Source organism: Pseudopipra pipra, chromosome 9 (assembly GCF_036250125.1).
Source record: "Pseudopipra pipra isolate bDixPip1 chromosome 9, bDixPip1.hap1, whole genome shotgun sequence".
Classification (NCBI taxonomy): domain Eukaryota; kingdom Metazoa; phylum Chordata; class Aves; order Passeriformes; family Pipridae; genus Pseudopipra; species Pseudopipra pipra.
Window position 1 is genome coordinate 27,821,840 of NC_087557.1, and position 26,321 is coordinate 27,848,160.

The window sequence follows — 26,321 nt, forward strand, 5'->3', positions numbered from 1 at the left end:
GCCCAAATTATATTATCAAAGCAGAGGATGTTACTACATTCACCCTTTATTGAATCCTGGGAAAAACGCTTTGAGATCAGCCCCAAACTATTTTACTAGCTCTCCTCAACCTTGCTGAAAAAGCCCCCAAATTACAAAGTTAATTGGCAGCACATTGTTACCATATGTGGTGTGCAAGAGAAGCACTGAAGTTTATTTAGGCATCAGAACCAAAGAAGAGTGGAATATTACTGCTCTTTATGAGGATTTCGTGTTGCCCTTGATTACTAAGGCATCCCCAGCCTTGATCCTCCTGTCCAACACACCACAGCACACTGCAGCACGGGGGCACCAATCTGCCTCCAACCCAATTTCCTCGGAGAAACTCAGGACACTGTTCGCTGTGCTTTTGCTTACTAGATGTCAGCATTTTCCTTTCCACGTTCATATGCTTCTTTCTTGTGCAAAGTTTTCCAGGCTGTCTCTCTCATCTCTAAAGCATGACCCTGAACCCAACCAGCTATGCTCTGCAGCTGCTGGGCCACACTGTCTTGTGGAGCAACTCTCCTTGCTCTGGCTGCCCAACTCATCCTGCTGGGTGTCTCACAAATCTTTTATGAGCGGTGGATTCTTGGCCTACGGGCTCTAACTTCCATTCTTCCCATTTAAACTCTGAGTGAAAAAAGGTCAGTAGCAAACTTGTATCACCGGGATCTTACCAAGACTCTTCCCTCTTTACACTGGCAGCAGCAGCTCCTCTTGGAGCCTGTGCACTTACAAAGCTCTAAGCCCTGCACTGATGCAGCATCATTCACTAACATGTGAAGTCCCCTCAGCTCCATGACAGCAGTCCACAGTTCACGTCCGCAGTAAAATTTGTACTCACAGGCTAGAAACATTCCCTCTGCTTTTAAACTCTGACAGAATCCCTCCATCAGCGTCCTTGCACAGACCGCCCAGCGCACATTGACATCCCAGCCCCACACGTGCACCTGCAGAGCTCCCACTGCCCCATCTGAAGGAATAAACTACAATTCACACAGTCTAGCAGGGGTCATGGGCAAAGACTGCCTGCCTTAAAGCCCCATAAACTATTTTTAAATGCTCAAATGGACTTTTGTGAAGTGAAACATCAGGTTTCAATTAAGATGCCTTCACTTCCCAATCCAGTGTGTGTTAAACAACCTATCAAAACCCCATAAACTTCAGTTCACAGCATTTTCATTTCCGGATTCTCTCTTCTCTCAGTTTAAGTAATAACTTGTGCATTAAAATAACCTGTTTAGAAATAAAAAAACAAATCTGGAGAAAAATAAAGGCGAAAGTCTGATGATTTTTGTCCTTTACTGGGGCAGCAGTCCTGATTTTCTGGAAGACAAATCAAGACCTCGTCTTTCTAAGGGTAAGTTCTGGAGAATGCAGAGAGGTGAAGTAAGTTAATTCCTAGATGATGGGAATATCCAGCGCTCCCAGAATCCTGTGACAGCTTCTGTATGTACATACACACACACAGCAGTGCATTTCCATGTGGCTGAATCTGTCCGCACATCTCGCACATTGCATTTTAAGAAGGAAATGTCTTATCTCCAGGCACCCACCCATCTGACTTGCACAAAGCAAATGTCTCTAATATTTCTGAAGTCTTCGTGATATAATTAGAGCATGGAAAATGAGTCACTATTCTGCCTAGTCCAAACCCATGCTGCGAACATGGCAAATCTCCTGCGCTGATAGTAAAGGAAGGGGCAGAGCAAGCAGACCTTGTCCGGGGAAAGTGCCTCTCTCTGGGTTTGTCAGCTGTGCTAATGTGCCCAAAAATGTCACGTGTGGTCTCTATCAACAACTATATCACATGTGTACATGAGCAATTTACCCACCCAAGCAATACTCACTCTAATGGCTGATATATTACGTAGAGCAAATATAAATAGGTTCTGAGGACAGCATTGCAATGTGAGATAATCCAGAAAACCCAAGTCACCACCTACTCCACACTAACACTCCAAAAAGTTGCACTGGGGGTGAGAGATATGAGAATGACCATTAAGGTATTTTGTTAATAAATATGACTTAAAACTGAGGTTTGCATTGTTTTCTTTTGTGAGCTTCTACATCTAAAACCTGTTGCTGCGAGATCAGAATTTCTTACCAAAGGCCTCATAAAACAATCTTTACCCTCCTCTACTATAAGCCTGGGATGCAACTTCACAGTGGTGTTCAAGGCATTGCTGAAATGTTGATGATCCCCACCCCCAATGCTCAGATCAGGAAGGATCTTGCCCTGGTCTGCAGGAGACTGAGTGCTGCCACCATAACAGAGCCAAAGTCTCTTCCCTTCAATGTCCAACAACAGAGGCCCAGAGGAAAAGTAAGAACAGCCTAGTCTGCTGCTTGGTCTCTCATCCTTCTCTGTGGTTTTGCTTCCTTTGCTTTATACCTACCCCTCTGCCCATCAGGCCGTTGTTGAAAGGCAGTCCGATGAAGCTGAAAGCTGCTTCCTGGATGAAGTAGGGATTCAGGATACGTATCTCATGAGGTTCTCTTGGGACACGGGTTGCCACTGACTTCCAAAAGCCATCAGAGGCACTCTGGTAACAACAAAAAAAAAAAGAAAAAGAAAGGTAAAACAACAAACACAGTTACATACAAAATATAGATTTCTATTATTTTATTTAAAAAAATATTAAAATGCACTAATGGTAGCAGTTCCCACTGTCCCTGCTCACTGCCACAGGGCACTAGTGTAAGGTTGTAGGGGATCTGTGCATCCTGTAGAGATGACAGCAGCATGGACTGATGCACTTGAGCTAGTCTGGATAGCAACTGTGAGGAGGACAGACAGGCTTGACCTTCAGCAGGAATAACCCCCTCCCTGGTGCCATCTTTTCACTCTTATTGGCACTTCAGCCACGTGGTATACCATTCACATGGTATAGCATGGAGTACCCCCAAAATAACCAGAGGCTCCTTGTTCAAAGGACTTAGAGAACATTTGCATTCTAATGTTCAACTACTGTTTAGGTTAATACAGAGCAGGGCAGAGGGAGGATGGCAGGACTTTTAATCTGCTAACCAGCAGCTTGGGCAGGTAATCTGACTGAATGCCTCCTTCTCACAGCATTGAGCCATCTTCCCTGTGATTCCCCTGACAAGCAAAAGAGACAGACACTACACTCTACATAAAACCCACAAGTTTTGGAATTCGTTATTTACACCAGTTCTGGATTGTTTGCAGCTTAACAGCGACTTCACAGCTGCTTTCAGGGCACTGCTGAAAATGTTGGTGATCCCCTGCAAAATCCTCAGGAGCTTACCCTGCCCAGCAGTGACCACCCCTGCAATTATCAGCAGGAATTCTGCCGCAGCCCATGCCTGCTGCATTTCACGCGCTCCTTGTACTCGGAGCCTTGCGCTCGGCTCCTGTGAACCCTCGCACCACGTGCTGCCAAACACCTCACCGAGGGTTTTTTATGGAACAATCCCACGGATATCTTTAGCTGCTGAATTTCATATCCTGAAACTGAAACTTTGGCAGATGGCTCGTGCTACAGAAGGCATTAACACAGCAAACTTGAGGAGGACGCACACCGTCATCCTAACCAGCAGTCTAAGAAAGCCAAGCCCCATTGCTATCCTGTGTCCCCTCAGAACTGCCCAAACACAATACACTTTTGATGACCAGGGCAAGCATCCTGTGAGTTTAGGTTCACATTTCAACAATGGTGAAGTGCTCTTAGGACCCTAAATGGAAAAAATTCCTTATTGACACTCATGTTCTTTCATCATAGTTGAATTAGAAAGAATGCCCAGTGTCAAAGCAGTCTAACACTTTCCATTATAATAAGACACTTTCAGTCAATGAATGATCCCAGCATTAAAAAAAAAAACAGAAAAAAACCATTATAAATGTTAATAAAGTCCAACATCCATTTGACTGAGGGATTTGAGGGATTTGGTATGTCAGCTGAGTTTTGCCTCCTTGTGAAAATTCATTAAAAATTGGATAAATATTAAACCTTTGGAATTTCCTAAAGGCAAATGTGAAATAGAGGCCTTTCAGTTCCACAGAAGGAGGGGGAAAAAAATTAAATAAAATCACAGATTCCACTTGCATTAAGCATGCTCCAAGTCTCACAGAAATGAAGATGATAAACAAAAGTCTTGAACAGCTACTCATTCGGTGAAACCATCTTATCATAGGCTTAAGCAGGCACACCCTGGAAAAATAGTGTGTGACCCTGAAACTAAAATAAATTTATAAGTTCAATTACCATTTCACATGCGACTCTAAATATGGCATTGCCTAAATTTTGCAAACAATTCAAAACCAAAGGTCTGCAAAGCTATTTAAAGTGGACAAAAGATGTCTTTTGTTTGGACTTACACTCCATAGGAGATTCCATATAAGTTCTGGGATTTGAGTAGGTTTTACATGGCTTTTACGTTACACACAAAACATTAAAGAGAAAAGAAAAAGAAGAAAGGTTATAAACATTCAAGACTTTCATTCCCTGCTGCTGCTGGAACTGTCCAAAAGGAGGTAACTACACATTCCACTGCTGCCCATTTTCCCAGCGCTGTGTGAACCACGACGACCACACCTGGGCTCCCCTGAGCTACTTCAATGCCAGTGCAAAATAAACGTGGGTCCCTATTCCCTGCTGGAAATACAACCTGCCTGCTTTGGTCCCTTCTACGTAGCTGTTTCTCCTGTTGCTCATCATGACTATCTCCCTAACCAGTCTCCTCAGCTATCACACTGCTCTGAAATTGCTCTGGCTTCTCCCTTCTGCCTCATTTCTATTTGCTCTGTGTTCTCTGTAACTTTTCGAGGCAGTTCCCCTGAAATTATTATTGAAGGCCACCTGGGGTAATCTTTCATTTCGGTGTGTTTTCCCGCTGTAGTTTCTAAAACAATTGTAGGGAGAACAGTGCAGTCTCAGCAGACAGCTCTCACAATTCCACCTATACAGTAGGCAAAGCCCTGTATAGGCCTAAAGAACCAAAAACCGTTTTCCTGGCTTACAATTACTGAAATTCTCAGCCTTGTGGTTTGGCTCTCCGAGCTTTCAGCTACGTCTCAGGCCCTGTGGTTTTGTTCTGCAGCTTGTCTGTCACTGGCGAGCTACAAGAGGCAGCAGCACCACCACGCTGGGAGCCCCGGGAGGCTGCTCCCCTGACGCAACCCCCTCAGCGGCGGGAGCGCAGCCCCTTCCAAGGCTCCGGAGCACAGCCCCTTCCAAGGCTCCGGAGCGCAGACCCTTCCAAGGCTCCGGAGCGCAGCCCCTTCCAAGGCTCCGGAGCGCAGCCCCTTCCAAGGCTCTGGAGCGCAGCCCCTTCCAAGGCTCCGGAGTACAGCTCCTTCCAAGGCTCTGGAGCGCAGCCCCTTCCAAGGCTCCGGAGCGCAGCCCCTTCCAAGGCTCCGGAGCACAGCCCCTTCCAAGGCTCCGGAGCACAGCCCCTTCCAAGGCTCCGGAGCGCAGCCCCTTCCAAGGCTCTGGAGCGCAGCCCCTTCCAAGGCTCTGGAGCACAGCCCCTTCCAAGGCTCCGTGCTACCGCCGATGCTCAGCCTGCCGGGGATGTTCAGCCTGATTGGACCCAGATGTTCCACAGCGCTTCCAAGGCAATTACTTCCCTTTTTAGGCTGGGAGGAGACCAGCAGCCACCCGAGGAGCATCAGGCACCGGGAGGGAAGGCACCGCAAGTTCCTGCCAGATTCGGGAGCTCAAACTCGCAGCTGTAGGTTGGGGGCACCCTCTGTTCTCTGCTACAGTGATTAAACCCGCAGTGCTCACGGGTGGGCTTCTAAGGATGAAATAACTCCTGATTAGCATAATAAGCAGTCAGAAAATAAGCCTGAAAACTGCTCAGGCAATGTTCCGACACTGCCTCATCACCTCCTGGCACTGAGGTGGGAACCAGAGGGTCCAGGCTGGAAACTGTGTTTCCCTATGGTAAGTTCCCACTGTTGTTATTTTTTTGGTATGTTGGTATTACTGTGCATCCAGAGCCTCAGCCACAGATCAGTATTCATGGTACCACGGGTGGCCAAAAAAAAGCTTATACTATAAGCATAAAAAACCAAGCACCACAGAGAGAGAGAGGCAGACAGGAGAATATGACTGAAGAACGTGTCTATGAGGGTCACAGCACTTTTTATGCAATCTTGAGTATTTTCAAAATTGTATAACTGCAAAGGGCATCACTAAAGGCTTTTTAGAGGAGACTACTTTTAAAACTACCTAAGAAGTTAGATAGGCCTGGGCTTTTAAGCCAGCCTCTTGTACAGCTCCCATCCAGGGAGAGAGGCAGAAGGAGACACCACCTCTAGAGACACCACTCCAGGAATAAACCAGTACAGATATGACAGACCAAAGATGGCAAGTTATGAGGAAGCGATAAAAAATGGCAGGGCTCACCAAATAGCTCCAGGGACAAGACAATCCAGCTGCAATCCCTCATTTTGTCCATTTGCAGAATACTGAATGGTAGTTGGCACAGCTGGTTGTAAACTATTTTTTGTCTTCATTCAGTTTTCCATCTCCTGTTTTCAGATTTACCAAGGCAAATCACAACATATGCTAAAATAAAATATGGAAACTTAGAGCCTTAGCCAAGAAGCACACCTGACTGGAAGATATAAACCACTAGAAGCAGGCTGAGTCTCCCAGAATAACAACATTCATAATATAATGAGCAAAATGAGGGGTAATGCCACTGCATCCCGATGAAACAGGTGCTGCCTCTTCTGTACCTCTGTGTTACTACTGGATTTAGGATTACAAGCAGCATTGTTCTTGAAGACTTCTAACTCTTATGGGAAGGGGACAGGGAGATTGCAAAGGTCAGCTACGTGCAACACAGAGCTGAATAAGTTCTGGGTATGCAATACCTGCTGCAGAGCAACAAGGTGAAAAGACCGGAGAGGGAACCTGTGGTAAATGGAGATTACTGCTCTTTCAAATACTGGTAACACCAGAAATGGAGAGGAAGAAGGATATGAGGAAAAGAAAAAGTCAGGGGATGATGTACCAGTCACAAGATCTAATTGTGCCTGGTAGATCACAGTTCACCGAAACCTCTGCCCCCACCAAAGCTGGAATGTGGTTTATTCTCTACCTGTCGTCCACAAGCACTCACTGTCACACAAACGGTACAGCAGAACTGCTGCAATCCATCTGCAGAGGCTTTTGAAAGGTTTCTGCTCAGTCATAAATAGATTAGATGTGGAAGGTGTGTTTCCACTAGAAAATAACCATCTTATCAGCCAATGCTGCATTTCTCAGCGGTCAAGTAGACATGGAGGCCTGGAAAATGCTCTTCTACAAGTGGCAATGTAAATGAAGTTGCATCATTTGCACCAATTATCACAGCAACAAGGAATTTTTAGCAACAAGAACAGAGGTGCTGAGAGCCTGCAGTCTGGGTTGATGGTCAACTGCCAGACCCACTAGCCCACACTTCAAATATATTTACCCAGCTTCCTCAAAGCGATGAAGAACCCCTCACCACCGTCTGCACATGGCTCTGATGGCCAGCACTTGTTCTGAATGATTCTATCTTCAGTTTCTAGAGTCCAGAAATGCTCTAGAGACTAGACCATTGTGTTCTACTCTTATCTGCCCCACTGAAAAGCTCTTACTCTGCCTGAAGGAGGAACATTGCTCAAGCCTTTCCCTCATCTTCTCTTTGTTCTGCTGTCAAAAGAGATGCAGCTGTTGGACTATCTAACAACATGATACTCCTAATTTTTTTATAATTTTCGTTTCTTCTCCCAAAACATCCTCTCACTGACCAAAGTCTAAAATCAAATGGCTGTAATTTCCCAGACCATTCCCCTGTCAGTATTCCCCATCTGTCACTATCCTTGCAGGACCCAGGTCTTGACAGGTTGTAAAGACCACAAATTTAGTTTTCAGTAATGTTTCTCAGTGTGAAACACTAATGCATTTTATACCTAGCAAGCAAAGAGCAGCAAAGTATGATGGAGACAAAAGCACCTCAATACATGGTACTACTAGAGTTTTTTTTCCTTTTCAAAGCAAAAATATTTTCTTCTTTGTCCATGGAGTTGAGCTAGTAATACTTCACCACACTGACAAGAGATAAGTTTCTTTAGGCTTGATAACCAAGGTGAAAACCCCAAGAGAAGGGAAACTTAATTCCAAGTAGCAGTTGCAAACTTTGAACTTTGTGCCAGACATGGCACCCTGGCTATGCATGAACCTGGAAGCTGTCCCATCCACAGACACTGGTTCAGAAAGCAGCAACTTCAACGGCGACCAAAGCCAGGGACACTGGTGTGTCACACAAGTTTGCTGTAACTCAGCAATGTGCTCATTCCCATGGCTGCCAGTAGGAAGTTCCTGCCCTGTTTACCTGCAAACACATATTATGAGTAAGCAGATAAGCATATTCAAACAGGCCTACTGAATTTCCAGCTTCATTTGACCTATATAACTGACAGCTACAGCTAACCTAAATACAGACACGTCAGCCTCCTGCGTGCCTGCTCTAATAACAACTGCTGTCTTCCCCTTCACAGGATTAGGCAGCACGAGGCCAGGACCAGCTCCAAGGAGCCGGGAGAGCAAAGCTATTCTTACGCTGTGTTGTAAATGAAAAGGAATTCCTTTTTTAAAAAAAAACCAAAACGTATTTCCACGGTTTTATCCACGTAACCGAGAGCAAGACGTGGTTCACAGTTGTAAGGTAACAAACCGCAGCCAAAAAAAAAGAGGTTGTCCTGAGGAGAAACCGGAACTTGGAACATGTCAGATGAGCTGCAGAAAAACGCCGAAGATAATTCTGATGAATGCTGTTTCACAAGTTAAAGCATAAATGATAGCTCACATACGGTGTGTCAGAAGACACGTCTGCACTATGTGCAAGCAGGGTGATGGATAGACTGTACTACAGACTCCTTTGTTCAAAATATAAGCTGGATTTTGAGCCAAAATTTGAAGAAATATTCCTGTTCTGAAACGTCTTAGGAAAGACGGAAGTTTTTAGTAAAAGGAATGGGTTTAGATAATTTATGTTTGCGTTGTGGTTTTTTGTCTGTGAATAATAATCCTCCAACGAAAAAATATCTAAAGTAGTGGAGTTTCAGAAAAATCCCAGAGAAGAACAGGCCCTATATCATCATTACTTACAGGGTATTTTATTCCTGTAAGAGACCAGTCCCTTTATTTTGCTATTATTTTTATGACATAGTTTATGAAATGTCATACTCATGTAACATCTATTAAAAGAATACCAAGGTTAAAAGGCTGAATCCACGTGTTGGTAAGTGCTGAAGTAGGACTGTCTCTCAACTTCATCTCAGGATTGCTGTTGTGAACACTGGCTTTCTAATGTTCCCACAAGATTTTTTCCTATATCACTGTATATCTAAGTATTTTACAAGTAATACTTCCATATTCAGAGCATCTCTGCAATATTTGGCATGTATTACATCATTTTACAGGGGAGAAAACAGACAAAGATGATGTCCAGTTTCCATTACCTCCCAATGCTCTACTCCAGATACCTTAAGCTGAATTTTCAGAACAGTTGTTAAGCTCACAGTACAACTCCACTGACTTTGCTGCTGACACCCAGCAGCAGGATATCCTTTATATCCACCCCATGAGACCTAAATGTGTTTGTGAAATTCTGATCTAACTTGCTCAGCATCACACTAGTCAGTGTTAAACCACCTCCTCAAGAGGAACTCTCAGTGTCTGTAACCAGGAGACCATTCTTTCTCCTCTCCTTTCCTCTCTCCTATCCACATGTTCTACAGCTTCTGCAACTACTCGTAGAAGGCTGAATGCCTTGCATTACAGAAATTAGACTAAATCTCAGTCTTCCCTCTCCACTACATAGACAGCTGTGTTCTGAGTGAGCCAGGATATAATTATATAATTAAGGATAACATCTGCACAGGAGACCTGAATTAACGTTGAAAACCCAATGTTATTTTTTTTTTTTTTTAACTTTTGGCAGCTTGACTTTTATAATCGTACAGCACTTTAAAAAGTCTTAAAGTGCCAGTGTTTTAGGAGTTCCCTGCAGGCTGTAAACCCTTCCTTTCTCTGCTGTCCCAAGTACCCACCACTTCAACCTCCAATACTCCTGCTCTTGCCATGCACCAGACCAGGCTACTGCTCCTTCTTGTTGTCTGGTGGCTGGCAGGAGAAGGGGTTCCTAAGACTACAGGAGATATTCCCTGCTCCCTGGTCTGTTGTCCTTGCTCCAGTCTCTTTGTGGAGAAGTAACTGATGAGAAAATCCTATTTGGTTCTTACATTCCTGGAGATGTCGGATCCCAACTGCGCGGAGAGGGCACCTGACAGGCAGGACAGGAAAGCCATGGTAGGACTGACCAGCATCCAACAGCCCCCATGGAACATCAGAGCAAGCCATGGGATTTCATAGAACAGCAGGAGCCCCAGCAGGCTGAAGAACTAGAGAATTTCAACAAGACAGTGTGGGAAACTTCATAATTTCTTTTTAAACAGGGATACAACTGCAGTTTCAGTAGCCTCATTCTGAGAGACAGCTGAGTTATTTCAGCTGAACTTTCCAGCTGTGCCAAACACGTGGCATGGAAAACATCAGCTCAAAGATGATGGTGTAATAAAATGATAAAGCATTTTCTCTGTTGCTTATAACAGAAAACATAAGGTGATCCCAACTACAAGCTCAGCTACCTGCTCCACTTACAACGGTACGAATGCACAGAAGGATAAAAAAAAAATTGAAAAAACATTTCAAAAAGCTTGTCTTTGCAGGCTTGGGTGACAAAGCACAAGGGCATCCCAGGGCATCTGAGGACACCCATCAGCAAAGTCTTTTTTAGGGAGCTGAACTGGTTCATGAGTCTGAATACAAACAGCGACTCATTAAACAACACATATTTAGACTAAACTCTTGGCACGTTACAACAAAAAAAAGCTAAAGGATCACCACAGGAAGAATTATGGCCTAGAAAACCTCATGGCTTTCTGAAGTTATCTTAAAGTGAGACTCCAGGGAAATTTTTACATTGTTTTTACAGCAAGAGCACACAGAAAATCTGTCTTCTCCTATTTTGGCATCTTTGTTGAAATGAGAAGCCAAATAATTTGTATGTTCACTGAGTGTTCATATAGAATATATACAAATTATTCAGCATCCTCTAAGAGCAGAAAGCAGAAAGGTCAAAATAACAAGAAACTGGGAAGATGCCAGGAAGCTCCTGCCCTACTTTATTTTCTAGACTTGCATTAATAATGGGTGTTTTACAGAAGAGTTTTTAAGTAACATTATTTAATATTCTTAAAAGATTAGAATTTAAATAAACTTAATCCAAACAGAACGTTTACATTTAAAGAGGTTTTTTTTTTTTCCAAATAGTCAACGTGATGATTGCCTGGGCCAGACTCAGTATTTTCTGTACTTACCAGAGTGGGTAAAATTAATTTAACTGAAAATGGCTGGAACACAAGTGATGGTCCAGTTGAGAAACACTTCCAAGCAGACCTACCAAAAGCCTTGTGCACGCAACACCTTGGCCATTTTTCTCCAACTTTATGTCTCTCATTGAAAAAAATAAATAAAAAAAGACACTAACACTTTTACAAATCTGTCTTAACTGAGAGGAGAAGAAACACCCTCAGACATTCCATAAAATCACAGCTGTAAGAACAGAAATACTACAAAAAAAAAAAAAAAAAGAGGTCTTTCCAGAATCCCTCTTGCTTACTGCCTTTGCATGGCTTGGTCTACTTTCACTTCTGTTGTCAAGACAAGCATTTGTATTAAATAAGTCTGAGTGTTGAGGTAGGAGTGAAGCTGAATTTGAAGGGGAAGGAGGTCAGGGATTTGCACCTTGTGCACACAGGAGCATCCTCCTCTCTTGCAGAAAGAAGCTGCCGTTCTTCTTGGGAAGAACCAGAAGCACCACACACAGCTGGAGCACAGGGGGAGAGATAAATTTAGGAAGATAAAAGAACACGGGGGGATTTAGTTACCTCAGTGTTTATTACAGCAGACTGAAGATATAGGTCAACCCCCTGTCCTGGAGCCCTTGGTGCTTTGAGGCAGAGAAAACGTTACAAATTGCTCAGACAGCTCTAACTATGCAAGTAATCCATGGAGCCTGCCAAGGAACACATGTGTTTCAGGCATAAATAGTCCAATCTATTCCTTTCTGAATTAACATCTGTCATCGTGACACCATTCAAAATGACTGAAGACTGGATCATATTAACAACCACACATCTTGGATAAATATTTACTGTTAAGACTTTATGCCCCCCCCTCCCCTCCAGTTTAAATAAAAATGCAGATAGTAAAATGCCTAGAGCTGTGAAAGGGGGGTATCCTTTCAGCCACCGACAGAAAGCATGTGATTTTATTTACAAAATCAAATCAGTGTTTTTCCCCTCCTCTGTAAGTCTTCACACCACACACGGGTGAAGTCGCAGCATCCTGTGGTGTTGCAATGCTTTCCAAAGAGCATTTCTGGGGAATTTTGTTATGTTGGAGGTTGCTCATCTCAGAGACTCCACAAAGCCTTCTCCCTCTGGATGCAGAAACAGATCTGGCCTAATTGTGCCCCAAGAAGAGAAAATTTTGCAGTGACCTTTGCAGACAACTGGATAAAGCAAATAACTGACTTTCATGACCAGCTGTCAGATGTATGACTGGCTTGCTATCCTGCTCCTCACAGTCAACAAACGGGTCACAGAGAGTGAGGACAGAGAGGCCCAGAGTCACAGAACAGGACAGCAGGAAGGCAACACAAGAGTGCAGCCCTGTCCTGAGTACTCCCAAGACACAAAATTTTCCCAGATGCTGGATTAAGTCTGTATTTCAGAAAGAGATGTCAGCAGCCAGCGTTCACCTCTGCAAGTATGTCATTTGAGAATTATAATGCCAGATTTCTAGGAAATTACATCTGTCCTGGCTGATTTTATCTAGCTTGAGCTTCTAGCTACCACATTCTGCTGTTTCTTATCAGCACTGCTTGAGAGGCCAGGAGAGATCCTGCTAACATCCTCCTGGACATCCTGCATAGCAGGGAGCAGTGCTCCTCCATCAGCAACTTCTCCTTCCAGTCCTTTACTCTCACACTGCTTGAGTGGAACTTTACCAAGATATCCAGTCTTGATTTCAAGACTTCAAGAGCAAATCCATCAAGTCTGTAGGGCAGATGTAGCAAAAATAATTATACCGATATAAACGCGCTGCCTTTTTTGGTCCTTTGCCTAGCTTCAGACACACTTCTTCCCACAAAATTAAAAAGTCTTGTGAGAAAAAACATTCCCTCCAGGTAGAGAGAGAGAGACTGCAAGTAAATCCCTCCAAAATCTCACGCATAAGCTAAATAAATTGAACTTCGTAACTAAATAAATTGAACTCAAATCTCTCAGCTAAGGGGAGGCTTTGCAGACTTCAAATGATTCTTGTAGTTCTTTACTGAAGTGCTAACGTGGAACGTCTTTATCCCACTAACAGTTGCATGAATAGTCGATACCCTCTGGGTGACGTCTCAGTTTCGCTGGTGACGATGTCCTCGGACCTCTTCCACGTGCTGGATTCACAGTCTGGAGGAACATCTGCTGCTCACATGGGCAATGCAATACCCTCAGTAGGCAAGGGCTGCGCTGGTGGTGGCTCATTTGGGCTGTCAGGTGCCCAATCACGTACGTAGGGGGTACTGAACGTGCCTGTCTTTGTCAGCACGCAATGACCAGGCAGCCGTGAGGGGTAAAAGGGTGCATTTAAGATGTAAGATTTTGGGGAGATCTGAGAGTATTGCGGTGCAAAAGGGAGCAGGACACAAATTCACAGGCAACTGGGCAATTTCTTTAGCTCTGCTGTTTATGGAATTGTGCGTTTCATTAAGATCAGCATCGGATTTGGAATGGATTTCTTTATGTTGCCTCAGATACTCCAATCAACGCAGGTAACCTGACTTTACATGTACCATGACCTTGAAATGCACCCACTGGGATTTGCATAATACTGATGTCTGAATATTGACAGAGCCTGCCAAAGAGGGTGAGTGCAACATGAGCACCCTCCTGATGCTTTTTCAAGACAGCTGCACTAGCTCTTCAGTTGGTCCTCACATTGACTTCTCAAAAGAAAAGATGCAGAAAAAATGCAACTCTTTAAATTAGCCATCTTTTTTTGACTTTGATTGAGAAGGAAGGAGTGATCAAATATCTAGGAAAGAACAGCACTTGTCAGTTGGATGGCAAGAGACATCAGAAGAGGTCAGAGGATGACAATTTTAGGAAGAAATTGGTCTCAGGATAAAGCAGGATGGTGAGGCAATCCCAGAAAGGATGTCCTACTCGGGCAATGATACAGTCTTTCCAGGGGGTAAATTCTGTTTGGGTGTCTTCATTTAAGAATGATGTAAAGGAAAAGAAACTAAAGAAGAATAAACATCTGACTGGAGCTCTCTGATTTTCACATTACAGCTGGGATTACTGAGCCAGAAATGAAGACGATGCTGTCTTGGCAGATGTGGGATAAAGGTTCTTTAAGGACTACTGATGCCCAGCATGGATAAATGCTTCTCTTCCTTTATTAGAAGTACAGAGCAAGGATGACTGGCATTAGGTAACAGTAAGCAAAGGAAGGGACAAAAAAAAAAACCAGCGCATGCTGTGGGAATGACTGAAAGAGCAGGGACACCAATAATTTTTAATTTTAAAGAGAAACTAAAACCAGAACTAATTAATGATGTCATTCCTATAAATACATATACTTCACAAACTTCTGACACCTGGAACTTTTTCATCTAGAAAATAATGTGTTTATGGCTATTTTTTATTTTCTTCACCAGCCCCAAGAGCTTAGGTGAATGTTGTTACAGACTCATGAATACTGACGACTATCCAGTCCAGGTGGACAAGTTTTATTATCCAACATGCACCCATCTGATAATATTAAATGCTATGAAGGCACACTGCAATGGCACCAGAGCAGCCCCTGTCACCAGCTGATGCTTGACAGTAAGTCTGTACTTACAGACACACTGTGCATGCCTGGGTGGGAACAGCTCTCAGCTATGTAGTGACCTGCCTAATCTTATTACGCTGTTGCATGCAGGTATGTATGAAGGGCAAGCTCCAGCCTGCACCTTCCATACCAACAACCTTCCTTTGGGAATCTGGCCAGGAAGTCTCCCCCAAGGCCCATGTTTCAAACTGGGTCATTTGCCTACTGAGGTTCCAGTATGGTCTCACCACGAGTGCTACCTGAATGCTTGTTAAAAATCACAGAACACAGAACTGAAGTTTTCTCCCTCTTTTGGTCAACAGGGACAAGATTTTATATGGCATCCCTACATATTTTCCAGCCTCTCTTCTAACCATGACTGGAAAAAAACTGGCTCATAGTGTTCATACTTCTCAAAGCCTTCTCTCATAGTGTTTATACTTCTCTTTACACCTTCTGAAAATGGCCCTGATTTCCTGGGCAGTCACAGAGAAGGATTTACTTTTTTCATATGCAAGTCTTCCATGGTTCCCTTGGGCTACTCCCACCAATGCACTGCACTGGTGAAACAGCTCAGGGAGCACAACCCTTCAGGCAGTATGGACAACCCTTCTACACACCCAGAGAGATCAAAACCTAAAAAACCAAAACTCAACCATGTCACAAGAATCATCCTAGAAAGATAAACTAACTTTCAGTTACTCTCTTTCAAAGGAATATGGAATATTCCCCACAGAATGCATCACACAGACTCTCCCACCTCATCTCAGTCAGAGACTTGGTAAGTGCCAGGAGAGCCTGCCTCACATTTTCACTTTATTACAAAGCATTTTCTGTGCTTCCACATTTATTAACAGTTCAGCTGCTTTGAGTGAGGCAACGAACCATCCTGATAACGTGGTAAGGTACTTCCCTGCTAAAATTCCTCCTAGAATCCCTCCACTCTCTGTGATTGGAAATGGCTTTTGCACCCTGTGCTAGGACCACAGGACAACCACCACCAAAAAGGCTTTCTTGCCTCTTCCCCTACTGCAAGCCTCATCATGTCCTTTAAGCAGGCTGGCTGCCTTACTCACCAGCCGTGCCTTCCTATATTATACTCCTGAAGGGATTAGTTATAAATGGCTATTTAGGTGAAAACTCAAATTTGCGAAAGACATGAGACAACCCTTAAGCTGACTTCTCAGTTCAAAAGCTTTCCTCATTTATCATGGAGCAGCATGTCCAGCTTCTGTCCCCTTTCAGCTGAGCCCAAGGAGAGCAGGCAGACACGAGGCAATGCCCACTCAGGCACATCTCTAAGCAGGTGGGCTGAAGCTGTGTTTCAGCACAGGATGAGGCACCACAAACCTGTAACCAAGCTTTAAACTCATAATGCATTAAGACAACTAGTGGTGGATTTAGAGCCCCACCAAATCAGAATGCTGTCCCAAGAATCATCCCACATGTCTCTCCCACAGTCCTTTAAAACCTGAAAAGATCAACTGTACCCAAGATACTTAAAGCAACAAGCCCCTTGGAGGAGAAAAGGGAAAGCAAATATTTGCAATCCAGAAGCAAACTCTGGAGCGAATCTGCCAGCGGCAGTGGTCACTCCATTTGTCACCAAAGGCAAGGGACAGCATTGGAAAAAGCAGGTTCTCTCTCCCTAGCCAAGACTCAGAGAAATCACCTGCTCAAATGCTGGTCTCAAATTCCAAACAAGCTGAAAATACACGCATGTGAATGAAGCCTTACTTAGGGTTGGACAGCAACAACCGATTCACAGCCTCACTGTTTTCCTGAAGATGACAGGAGGAGCATGATGGCTCCCAAGCTGTTTTGTTTAGGGATGTAAAACAGCCCACAGGTAAGGCCATTTCAGAATCTGAGGAATCCACAGTGAACTGCAGGGCTGTGACGTTCGCAGTCTGCCCTAGCAAACATGCAGCATGACAAGGCCATTAACTAATGGAAGAAGAGAAGCTCTAAACAAAAGCTCAGCAGACAGCACGGGCTCTGGCAGCAGTCTGGCCTTGGCTCTAGCACAGTAACACTGATCACGCCAGGAGGGTATTGTAATGCACATTTTAGCAGGACTAGAAGCAAGCTATTAATACAAATATGCAGTTCCCAAACAAAACGTTAAATAAAACCTCCCCTGCTGCCACATCCAGAAGATGCCCCCAAGCAGCAGTGACAGGCTGTGACAAAGGAGGAGGGGTTATGTTGTGCCCACCCCCACTGCTGAGGGAGGACTGCTTTTTGGATGGCATCACTGCTGTGTGCAAGTTGTCAAAGACATGCCCCTGCAAGGGACACACAGCCCAACCTGGCCACGCTCGCAGGCAGGTGCTCACTTGCTCCTATGACTTTCACTATCAAAGAGAATTTGGAGGTGCCGCAGGGGCTCACTGCACAAGTGACTCCTCCTGGCAAAGGCTGCAGAGATTCCCGCCGGAATCATCCGCAGGCTAATTATCACACGAGAAGGAAGCTTGTTAGCTGCCAATTTCTAGTGACACCTTTCCCCTCACTTGGCTGCTTTATTGCTGTGTGCCAGATGTTCAGGGAAGTCAGCCCTAGCAAGCAAGAGAGCTCCTTCTGATTCACTAATGATGGGCAAGAAACCACGCTGGAATTGGCCTCAGCACCAGGCTGAGATAGCTGATTTGCATATCTGGAGCTGTAAATTCCCGTTTGTTTCAGGAAGCATCTACTCTCCACAAAATAGAGAAACTTCTGCCTCTTATTTTAAGAGCAATATATGACCAAACCTCCCTCCCCATATAATTTCACTGGTACTTTGGGTACTCAGGAAGAGCTTCTGCCACTGGAAGACCCAGGGTGATGCAGGAGGGTACAAGAAGCAGGAAGCAGCAGGGTGGATCACAACATAGGTAATGTCTCTTGGCAAAAAGAACAGTCCAGGAGAAAGTGTAACTGTTCTGAGTGACTGCCCATGAGCAATCCCTCTCTGGGGATCACTGGCAGCAGTCGTTTCATCATCCAAGGGGTGCCTGGCTGTGTCAGCAGGCTCTTGCAGCAATGATTCCAAGGCAGCACTGCCAGACCAGTCACCACAGACGCACGAACAACTCACATCTGTGACCCTTCTGCAACAACCACGAGTTCAGGCCACTGCAGGCTGTGGGACTCCAACTCACTTCCTTTCCACTTGTACACTGACATATTAGGTCAGCATGGTGCAATACTCCCCTCTGCTAAACCATGTCACCTTTCTCTATCCCATACTCCTTTTAGTTGCAACTGGTGCAATTATTTTCTCCTTCAGTTTATTCTAATGCTTGTCAAATGACTGAAATCAGATTACCAGGGTTTTAGTCGCTCAGATTCACTCACCCTTCCCCTTCTTAAAGGCAGCTGTACACTCTCTGGTGATACCAGTTACTGCTGTAACTTCCTATAGGACAATTTGGAGCGTCAGCTCAGCCAGAACTCTGTGATGGAGACTACCTTTGTTTTGCTGCTGCTGAATATTCAGCCAAACCTCTCCTTTTTCTAGAATAATGTTTTCTCTCAAGTTTTTACTTGCTTCCAGATATTTTTGTTTTACTGGGAAATAAAAAGCAGTCGAGCTTTTGCTTTTTCCTTGGTCCATACTCCACTGCTCTGGTTTCTGGATGTAGCATCTCCTAGGGCATCACACAGATCTCTGGGAGGCAATTACACCAGAGTGTGTAACACATAAAATCCCCAGCCTCTCCGTTCTGTTGGTGCTTCTTCATCACATTGATTCTTTTTCCTCATAACATCTCCAGAAAATCCTTCTCTCTACAAAGCACTTATCCCTTTCTCACTACGCAAGTGCTGCCAAAAGACTCACATAACACAGAGCAAATCCCTCTCAGCTGCAGGGAGAATAATCTTATCTGACCACTGACCCAGCAATAAATAGCCACTCGCCTTTCATTTACTCTTTCTCAGATAAACTCCCTTTGATTTCACTTACTCAAGAGAGGAATAAGCAAAGATCCTAATACCTGGCCCAGAATCTCTGGTCAAGCAGGTCCAAGCAGCTCCAGGTGTCTGAAGGAATTCAAGAAGTCTCATACCCACCTGTGACTGTGCCATGGACACATGCAGTCTCTATCAACAGTCACGAGCAAAGGAAACATCAGAGGGCAGAGATCAGCCTATTTTTTTTGAGGAATGTGTCCACTTCCACAGCAGTTGTGGTTTTTAGCAGGATGCTTCCATTTTCCTTTGCTCCATCCTGAGTCAGACTCCTGACTGTAATGACTGGTTTGCAGCAGGGATGAAGTCTTGCAGAGGGACGTGTCAGATAAGGAATAACCAACAGTGGCATACAGACCTCTCAGATCAAGCAAGTACCTCTAGATGAATCCAGGAAAGGAAGAAACTCCCTTTTCTCTGGAACATCAGCTGAGAGAAACAAACTCTCCACAGAGAGCACTGGGCAGGCATTTGTCATCCTGAACTTACCACACACTGATAAAAATACTAACACTCACTACCAGAACAGACACCTATGGGCTATTCCCACAGCCCTGCTCGTTCTCCATTGGGTCATTTCCATCTAAGAGACAGCACTTTCTGCATCAGCTTCCTCTAGAAAAGCAGCTGTGCCACCCACCTGCTTGCAGCTAAAGCCAGTGACAGCAAGATCTCAGCCTCAAATAGAGAGAGATCAGACTAGAGAGCACAAGATAGATGTTTTCCAGTCACCTGGTCTGTATCCTAAAGTATTCAATGAACTGACCCAGCAGCCTCAAAAACCAGCAATGACTCCCCTTGGGAACTTGTGCAGAACAGGTAGGATTCTCAAAGGATTGAAAGATGGACAAAAGCAGTGCCTAGCCTTAAAAGGCAGAAAAGGGAAGAGAGCTGATTTATGATTTCAATTCCCAGAATAGCAGGATTAATTAATTGTAAGCACCTGAAAAAAATAAGAAAGACTGAGTAGCCACCCACCAGGATTTGTCAAGAGCAAATTATGTTTAAAAAATTCTTTATACAGAAGAAAAATTATCACTGGGAAGAAGGAAGACATATAACTGGTATTCAGTAAAGCTTCTGAGAGATCACTTTCACAAACATCCTAAAACTGTTATTAAGGATACTACTATGATACAAGTTCAGAAGTGGCCAAAAAACTATCGAGATGAGTTCTCAGTGGGCTCACTGTGGAAATGGGAGGATGTTATTACTTTAGGTTCTGCCTAGGAACCAACTTTATTTAGTGTTTTCATTATTAACCTGGAGGATGGAGTAAAAAGTATGTTTATTAAATTGCAGAGGACATGGATCTGGAAAGAATGGCAGGTATGCTGGGAAGCTCTGCCAAAGGAACTTGGCAAACTGGAGAAGTGTTCTGGAAGAAAGAACTGGTGGGGACAAGTGCACAGTGCTGCTCTTTGACAGGAGGAGCCAATGGCAGAAGCACAGGGTGTGGAGCTGGGGAGGTGGCTGCTCTTCAATTCTTCCTGAGACCTGGAGTCTCAAGGAACCCGACACTCACCTCCAGTTCCATGCCACTGTGGAAAAGGCTGTCCAAACAGCAAATGTATAAGGAATGAGAACTGTGAGGCTAGTGAAGCAGCTGTTTGCTCCTCTCTTTTTGCTGTAGTCTGTACATTTTTGGGCACTGCTCTTTAAGGAAAAGATTAATTAACTGCAGGCATTCAAAAGAGCAACAGGAATTAAGAGATCTGGAAAACATCACCTAAAAGAACTGAAAGAAACGGGAGAGTTTATTCTGAAGAAATGAAGGATAAGGAGCCAATCACAAGAGCACTGCAGTAACATGCAATGCAAGAAGCTCAAGTTCCTTTTGCTCTCTACCAAGCTGGGCACTGAAGCACTCAGTTCAAACAACTGCAATGGGTCTCCACTGTCTTCTAGCAAGTTTTAACAGACAATTTGCTGCATCTTTCTAAAAGTAGAGGATACCATATTAGAATCTAGTGATAACCACTTGACTGCAAGCATCAGGTGGAAATTCAATTTGTTTTCAAGTAACCCAACCCACCCCTTGAACTTCAAGCTAAACACCACGAGTCCCTGCAACTGTGTTCAGGCTGCAGGGCACTGACACTGCCAGGGTTTTCCCTTCCCCTGAATGAGGAAGAGGAGCCTTACATAAAGCAAAGAAAATTACTTTTAACTCAATTATTCATGTTGCGAAAGCCCACTTGTGCTTGCCCAGAGGCTGACAGGTAACTTCATCCGTCTGGTACCAGGAAAATAATTGCAAGTTGGTGCCAGTATGAGACAAGAGCAAAGTATGAGCCCTTAAGGCCATCTCTGTAACAACTGTGTGCAATTATACTCCCAGACTGCTTCATTCTGTGTATGTGGTGAGCTGCCAACCTCCTCTCTCTGTCTGCCTCCAAACACATGATATAATATCCCATCCTCCGAATGCTAATCCATTTGTCTTGTTATTTGCTGAAAAGTCATTGAGAAGCATTTGAAAACAGATATTTAAGATATGTAAAACAAGAACTATACCCAAATAGAGGGCATTTATTCTGGATATCATGACAGCAGATAAAGACAAATCATCCACTGAATGAGAAGTCACTGATCACAACCTGATTCCATTCAGGATGGGTGAATTACAGAGAACAGCCCTGACTATTAACAGGTCCATGGTACTTCAGAAGGGCACTAATGCAACCAATGGGGGGAAAATATTTACATGGGGAAAGTAGTGTATTCATCATTTCAGTGTTTTAAAATTACACTTGATACCGTTGTTCTGGATGATACTTCAATCAGACACAAATCACAAATCTCAGTAACTGAGAAAAATATAATGGTTTGTGCTATTCAGGTCACATTAAGTCTGCTTGTAGCCTTTTCAACAAGTTGTGATGCTGTTGTCTCCTCCTCCCCTCCTGTGTCATCACATCCTTGTCCCCAGACTCCCACTTCTTCCTCTTGCCATTGCTCTTTTCTTTCCTCTGCTCTTAAATCCTAAGAGACCATAAAATCCATGCAAGAGCTGGTCCTTTAAATACCCTTTAAAATAAATAAAAATTAAATTCATTGTTTACAGTACACACTAACATAATCTTGAATAGAAAGCCTCATCTGTGACGCAAGGCCAAGTTACAGAGAGATGTCTTTGTAAAACACACTTAATTAAAGCTGAAGTCCATGGAGATAAAGAAAGTCTTCACTTAAATGCAGCAGGACACACAGAGGAATTCTCCTCAGACTCAAATGTGGCAAATACAATGGTGATACCATGTCTGCCCACCATTACTAATTAGGTGACCTTCACAGCATCAGCCGACAGCGTTCTTACCACTTTCTCCTTGTAAACAATGTATTTCAGCCACTTGAAATCCTGCCATTTGAATCCTGCCAGAACAAACAGGGAATCCTTCTCATACTGCTCCATTTTCTGGATTGCACCTTCAGGATATGTGATCCGGAGTGTTGTCTTGCCACCCACATCCTTTTCAAAGCCTTTCACTGGAGCCGAGTTCAGCCTGCAGGGCAACCAGAGAAGACACTGTCACGGATTCCCACTTACACTCAGGGGTGTTGATGACACAGCAATCACTGCTGGGCAAGAATTCCCTGTAGCAGGTGTTAGAGCAGGAAATGTTACCTCTTCCAGTTCTTCACCACGAACATTTATGAACGTTTATACCAACTGTGACGACAGTTTAATTAGAAGCCATTTAAATTATACAATTGAATACAATGCAAACCATTTCTGCGTATCCACTATTGTGATTTACACTGAGTCGGAAGCTTTGGAAAAGGAAACTGAAAAATACTGTCCTTGCAGATTTAGAGTTACGAACTAAGCATTAATATTCTAATATCCCATTGCTCCTGTGATGTGTCACTGGGATTCTGCAAGACTGTGCAGAAAGAGATGATGCAGCTCCACATCAGTTTTAAAAGAGCTGAACCTGGTCTAATGCTCCAACCCCAATCCAGAGTTCACACTGCTCATTTTACCTGCAGTGAGGCTGTTTAGGGATATAATTCTCAAAAAAACCCCAAAGGAACAATCTCCTGGGCTTAATTCCCCAAACTGGCCCATCTGGAGGGTGAGGTGCCTTGCAATGGCAGCACAAAGGAGGAGGTTGGGCTGCATGGCTGGGGCAAGGCTCAGCACAACTTAAGTCTCACTGACTCCAAGGAGTTTCTGCTGTGGAAGTGCATCCCACTCTGAAAACACCCAAGCAGACACAGAGCTTTGCTCTTGGGCACACTGATTTCTAAGGGAATGCTATGTATTTAGCTGTGCTTTTGTTAAAATATTTCTCAGAAACAAAGTTTTTTCCCTTGAAAAAACAAACTGCTTTGGCATGAACTGCAATGATGACTTTCATGACATTATTCAAAACTTCTATTCAAAACTAGAAGGCCAAAGCTGAGGAAATCTCAAGTAACTTGGAATACAAATCTTGCTGACATCAAATAGCAGCCCCTGATGGAACAGTATTGCCTGCTTGAATTATTGCAGCATTCTTGACTTGGTGTAGTTCAATATACTGGAAAGTGCTTATGGACTGCAAATTTTGCCGTGCAGGAATGTTAATGAGTATCTGGATATGTCTTTTTCAGCCTGGGTAAGCATTTTACATTGGAAACTTTTTAGGAGAAGAAAATCTCTGTATAAAATCTGAAATTATATTCAAATTTTAGAGGAATAAAGTCCTATGCATTTTTAGTAAAAATACTTGCTTTATCATTAGGAATAAAATATTGAAGGGAAAGCAACTTAAGAATCAGCACCATCACAATTTATACAGCAGATGAACTCTTTTTCCATGGTTTATAAACCCTTGGTTTGCAGCCTGACTTTGAGGTAGCTAGACCTGACTACCTGCAGTAACAGTGCTCCCAGCCAGCCTGATCCCCTGCTTCTCCTCTGTTGCTGGTGGCACATTCACACATCACTCACTTTTCCTATGGGGATTATTTAAACTTTAAGGTGTTGTGTGTCTTTGGGGTAGATGACCTTACATAAAGTAAAGGAAACAGAGATAAATATTACAAAGTACTGTGTGAAGAAAGCTAGTTAAGCATATTTTTATCTGTTTTCTTGAAGTTGAGGAGAAGGTGTCTGGAGTCATTTCAGGTGCCAAGGTGTGGCTCTTTGGCAGGGCTTTCCCCATCCCCAGCTGCTCGGTTTGCTGTTTTGCTGCTTACCTTGTCAATGCTCCCAAAACTTGGGACCCCTACTTTGTGTCTAGGCAGGAAACAAAACAAGCCATTTCCCCAAGGAAAATGAACTCAGGTCCCCAACAAAGGGCCAGAGTGTGAGCTGTTGATGGAGTCCCAGCGATGGAGTCCTGCCAAGAGCCAGCACTGTCAGCCCCAGGGGCAGTGCCCAGAGGGCAGTGTGGGCAAGGGACCAGGAGAAGTTCTGGCAGCCACAGCCTGTGTTCACCAAGGTGATGCTACACAGCTCAAACCCCTTCCTAGGCAAGACACACTGGTGGTTATAAGCACAGCTAAATCTTGAAAAACCTCAGTTAGGATGTCAGGCCTCCTTGTGTTGTCCATGGATGGGCAGTTTTCTCACGGAAGAAGTTTCAGAGTGTTTTTCAGTCCACGTCTGCCGATGAGACACTAACTCCTAACCGTGGCACCATGAAGACCCTACCACTAAAGTATCATCATCAGGTGAATCCCTATCTTGTTCTGATCAGGAATTTCTGATACACACTTGTTTTTGCCCTGCCTGCAAGGGAGGCATTTCAGAATACTGATGACTGACTGCTGCAAGAAGCTCCTGCCAGGTAAACAGTGTCACAGCTGGGAATAACATCTGCACTGAAATCTGATAATATCTAGTTAAAGAAAAACAGTAACCAACTCACTCCAAGCTGTTTTTAGAACTGGCAAAACCTACTGGACTATGTTCATCACAAGAACAAAATTTATTGCTGCAATTAGCAATCCTCACATGGGCATCAAAAACCTCCAAATACTGCTGGATCACATCTTTGTCCACAAATGTACCACATTTTTCCCTTAAAATTCACTTCCTGGGTCCCAAACATGATCCTTCAAAGGAGTTTTGCAACCCATGAAAAAGGATGCTATAATACAAGGGACTTCCTCAGCTTCCACGGGAGTAAAGCAAGCAGTTGGATACACATCCAAGCACCTGGCTTCATTTAACCTTTACAGTTGACTTCTCTCCTCTTTATCTGTCCCACAAACAGCACAGGTGCTCAGCTGCCCTCTTATCCTCCCAGCTTGCAAACTGACTTAGATTTACTGATGTGAGAGAAAAAATTGAACTTTTCATTTGGAAATTAAATAGTGGACTTTCTGATGTAAATCTTAGTGGGTGGCTTAGTCCAGATGGATTGAAACCGTTCTTTTGCCACTTTTTGAACATTCTGAACCCAAGAAAAGGCTATAACTGCATTTTAATTCAGCTCAAATAACTACAAGTCACCAGAATATGACAAGTAGTGAGAGCTCTTTGCTAAGAACTGATAGTGAGACCAGGAAAAGGGCTGTAAAAATTTTGTCCTGTTCTGAACAGCCATCCCTGTGTCCAGCACACTGATGGAGAATCAGGGAGCCATTCACAGGAACAAAGGACTAAAAGGGATCTTCTTTGTGTCCAGAGTTAGAGGACATTTATTACTCTCTGTATGTTCTGTTCTTTCCTCATGTGCCCATTACTGGCACATAGGAGAGAACAGAGACCATGCTAAATGATACCTGCCTTAAATTCTTCTACTAATCCCTTTCTTTCTCCCACCTTAGCTAAGAATTTGCTTTTTGCCACCACATCTCACAGCTGACTGAAATTCAGAGAGATGATATCAGACACATTTCCTTTAACGTGAAATCAGTTATCTTACTAAGACAAAAAAATGCCAACTTAGACTGTGTTAAACCAGTTTTTATAAACTTACACTGCAGTTTATCCCACTTTTCCTATTTACCTTTGTAATATTTTGTTACTTATGATTCAAAACCTGCTGGAAAGCTCTGTATTTTTTTTTTCAAGTCAGACTAATGGGTCTGTAGCTCCCTAGAGCACATCCTCCCCCTCCCTCCTACACACACTCTCTCTCTGAGTCTCCATTAGTACAGGTATTATGTTTGTTAATCTCCAGTCACCCAGAACGCCCCCCTGACTTGACAGATTTATTACTAAGAGTTATGACTAGACCTGTGATTTCACATATCAGCACGTTTTTCAAGCATTCTGAGATGGCAATGATCCAGGTCCTCAGCCAAAGCAAGAAGTCCTGACTTTGCCTGTGGTCCTTTCCACTCCTACACCACTCTGCTTCTGCTCCCTTATTCAACATTGTCATCCACAGTGAACAGAGGCAAAGTATTCCCAGTTTCTAGGGCACCTGTAATCACTGGGTCCTCACTCATAGAGGCTTC

General features: G+C 43.8%; 1 protein-coding gene across 14 annotated transcripts in view; it reads right to left on the bottom strand.

Moving 5' to 3' along the window:
* ST3GAL3 (ST3 beta-galactoside alpha-2,3-sialyltransferase 3) overlaps positions 1 to 26,321 on the bottom strand; it is a 177,852-nt gene that overhangs the window by 24,044 nt on the left and 127,487 nt on the right. For all 14 annotated transcript variants that reach the window (XM_064665443.1, XM_064665433.1, XM_064665445.1 and 11 more), the window contains 2 exons: positions 22,240 to 22,426; positions 2,421 to 2,567 (listed from right to left, as the gene is read on the bottom strand). In XM_064665443.1, coding sequence (XP_064521513.1) covers positions 2,421 to 2,567; positions 22,240 to 22,426 — 334 coding nt within the window. The remainder of the gene's footprint in view (positions 1 to 2,420; positions 2,568 to 22,239; positions 22,427 to 26,321) is intronic.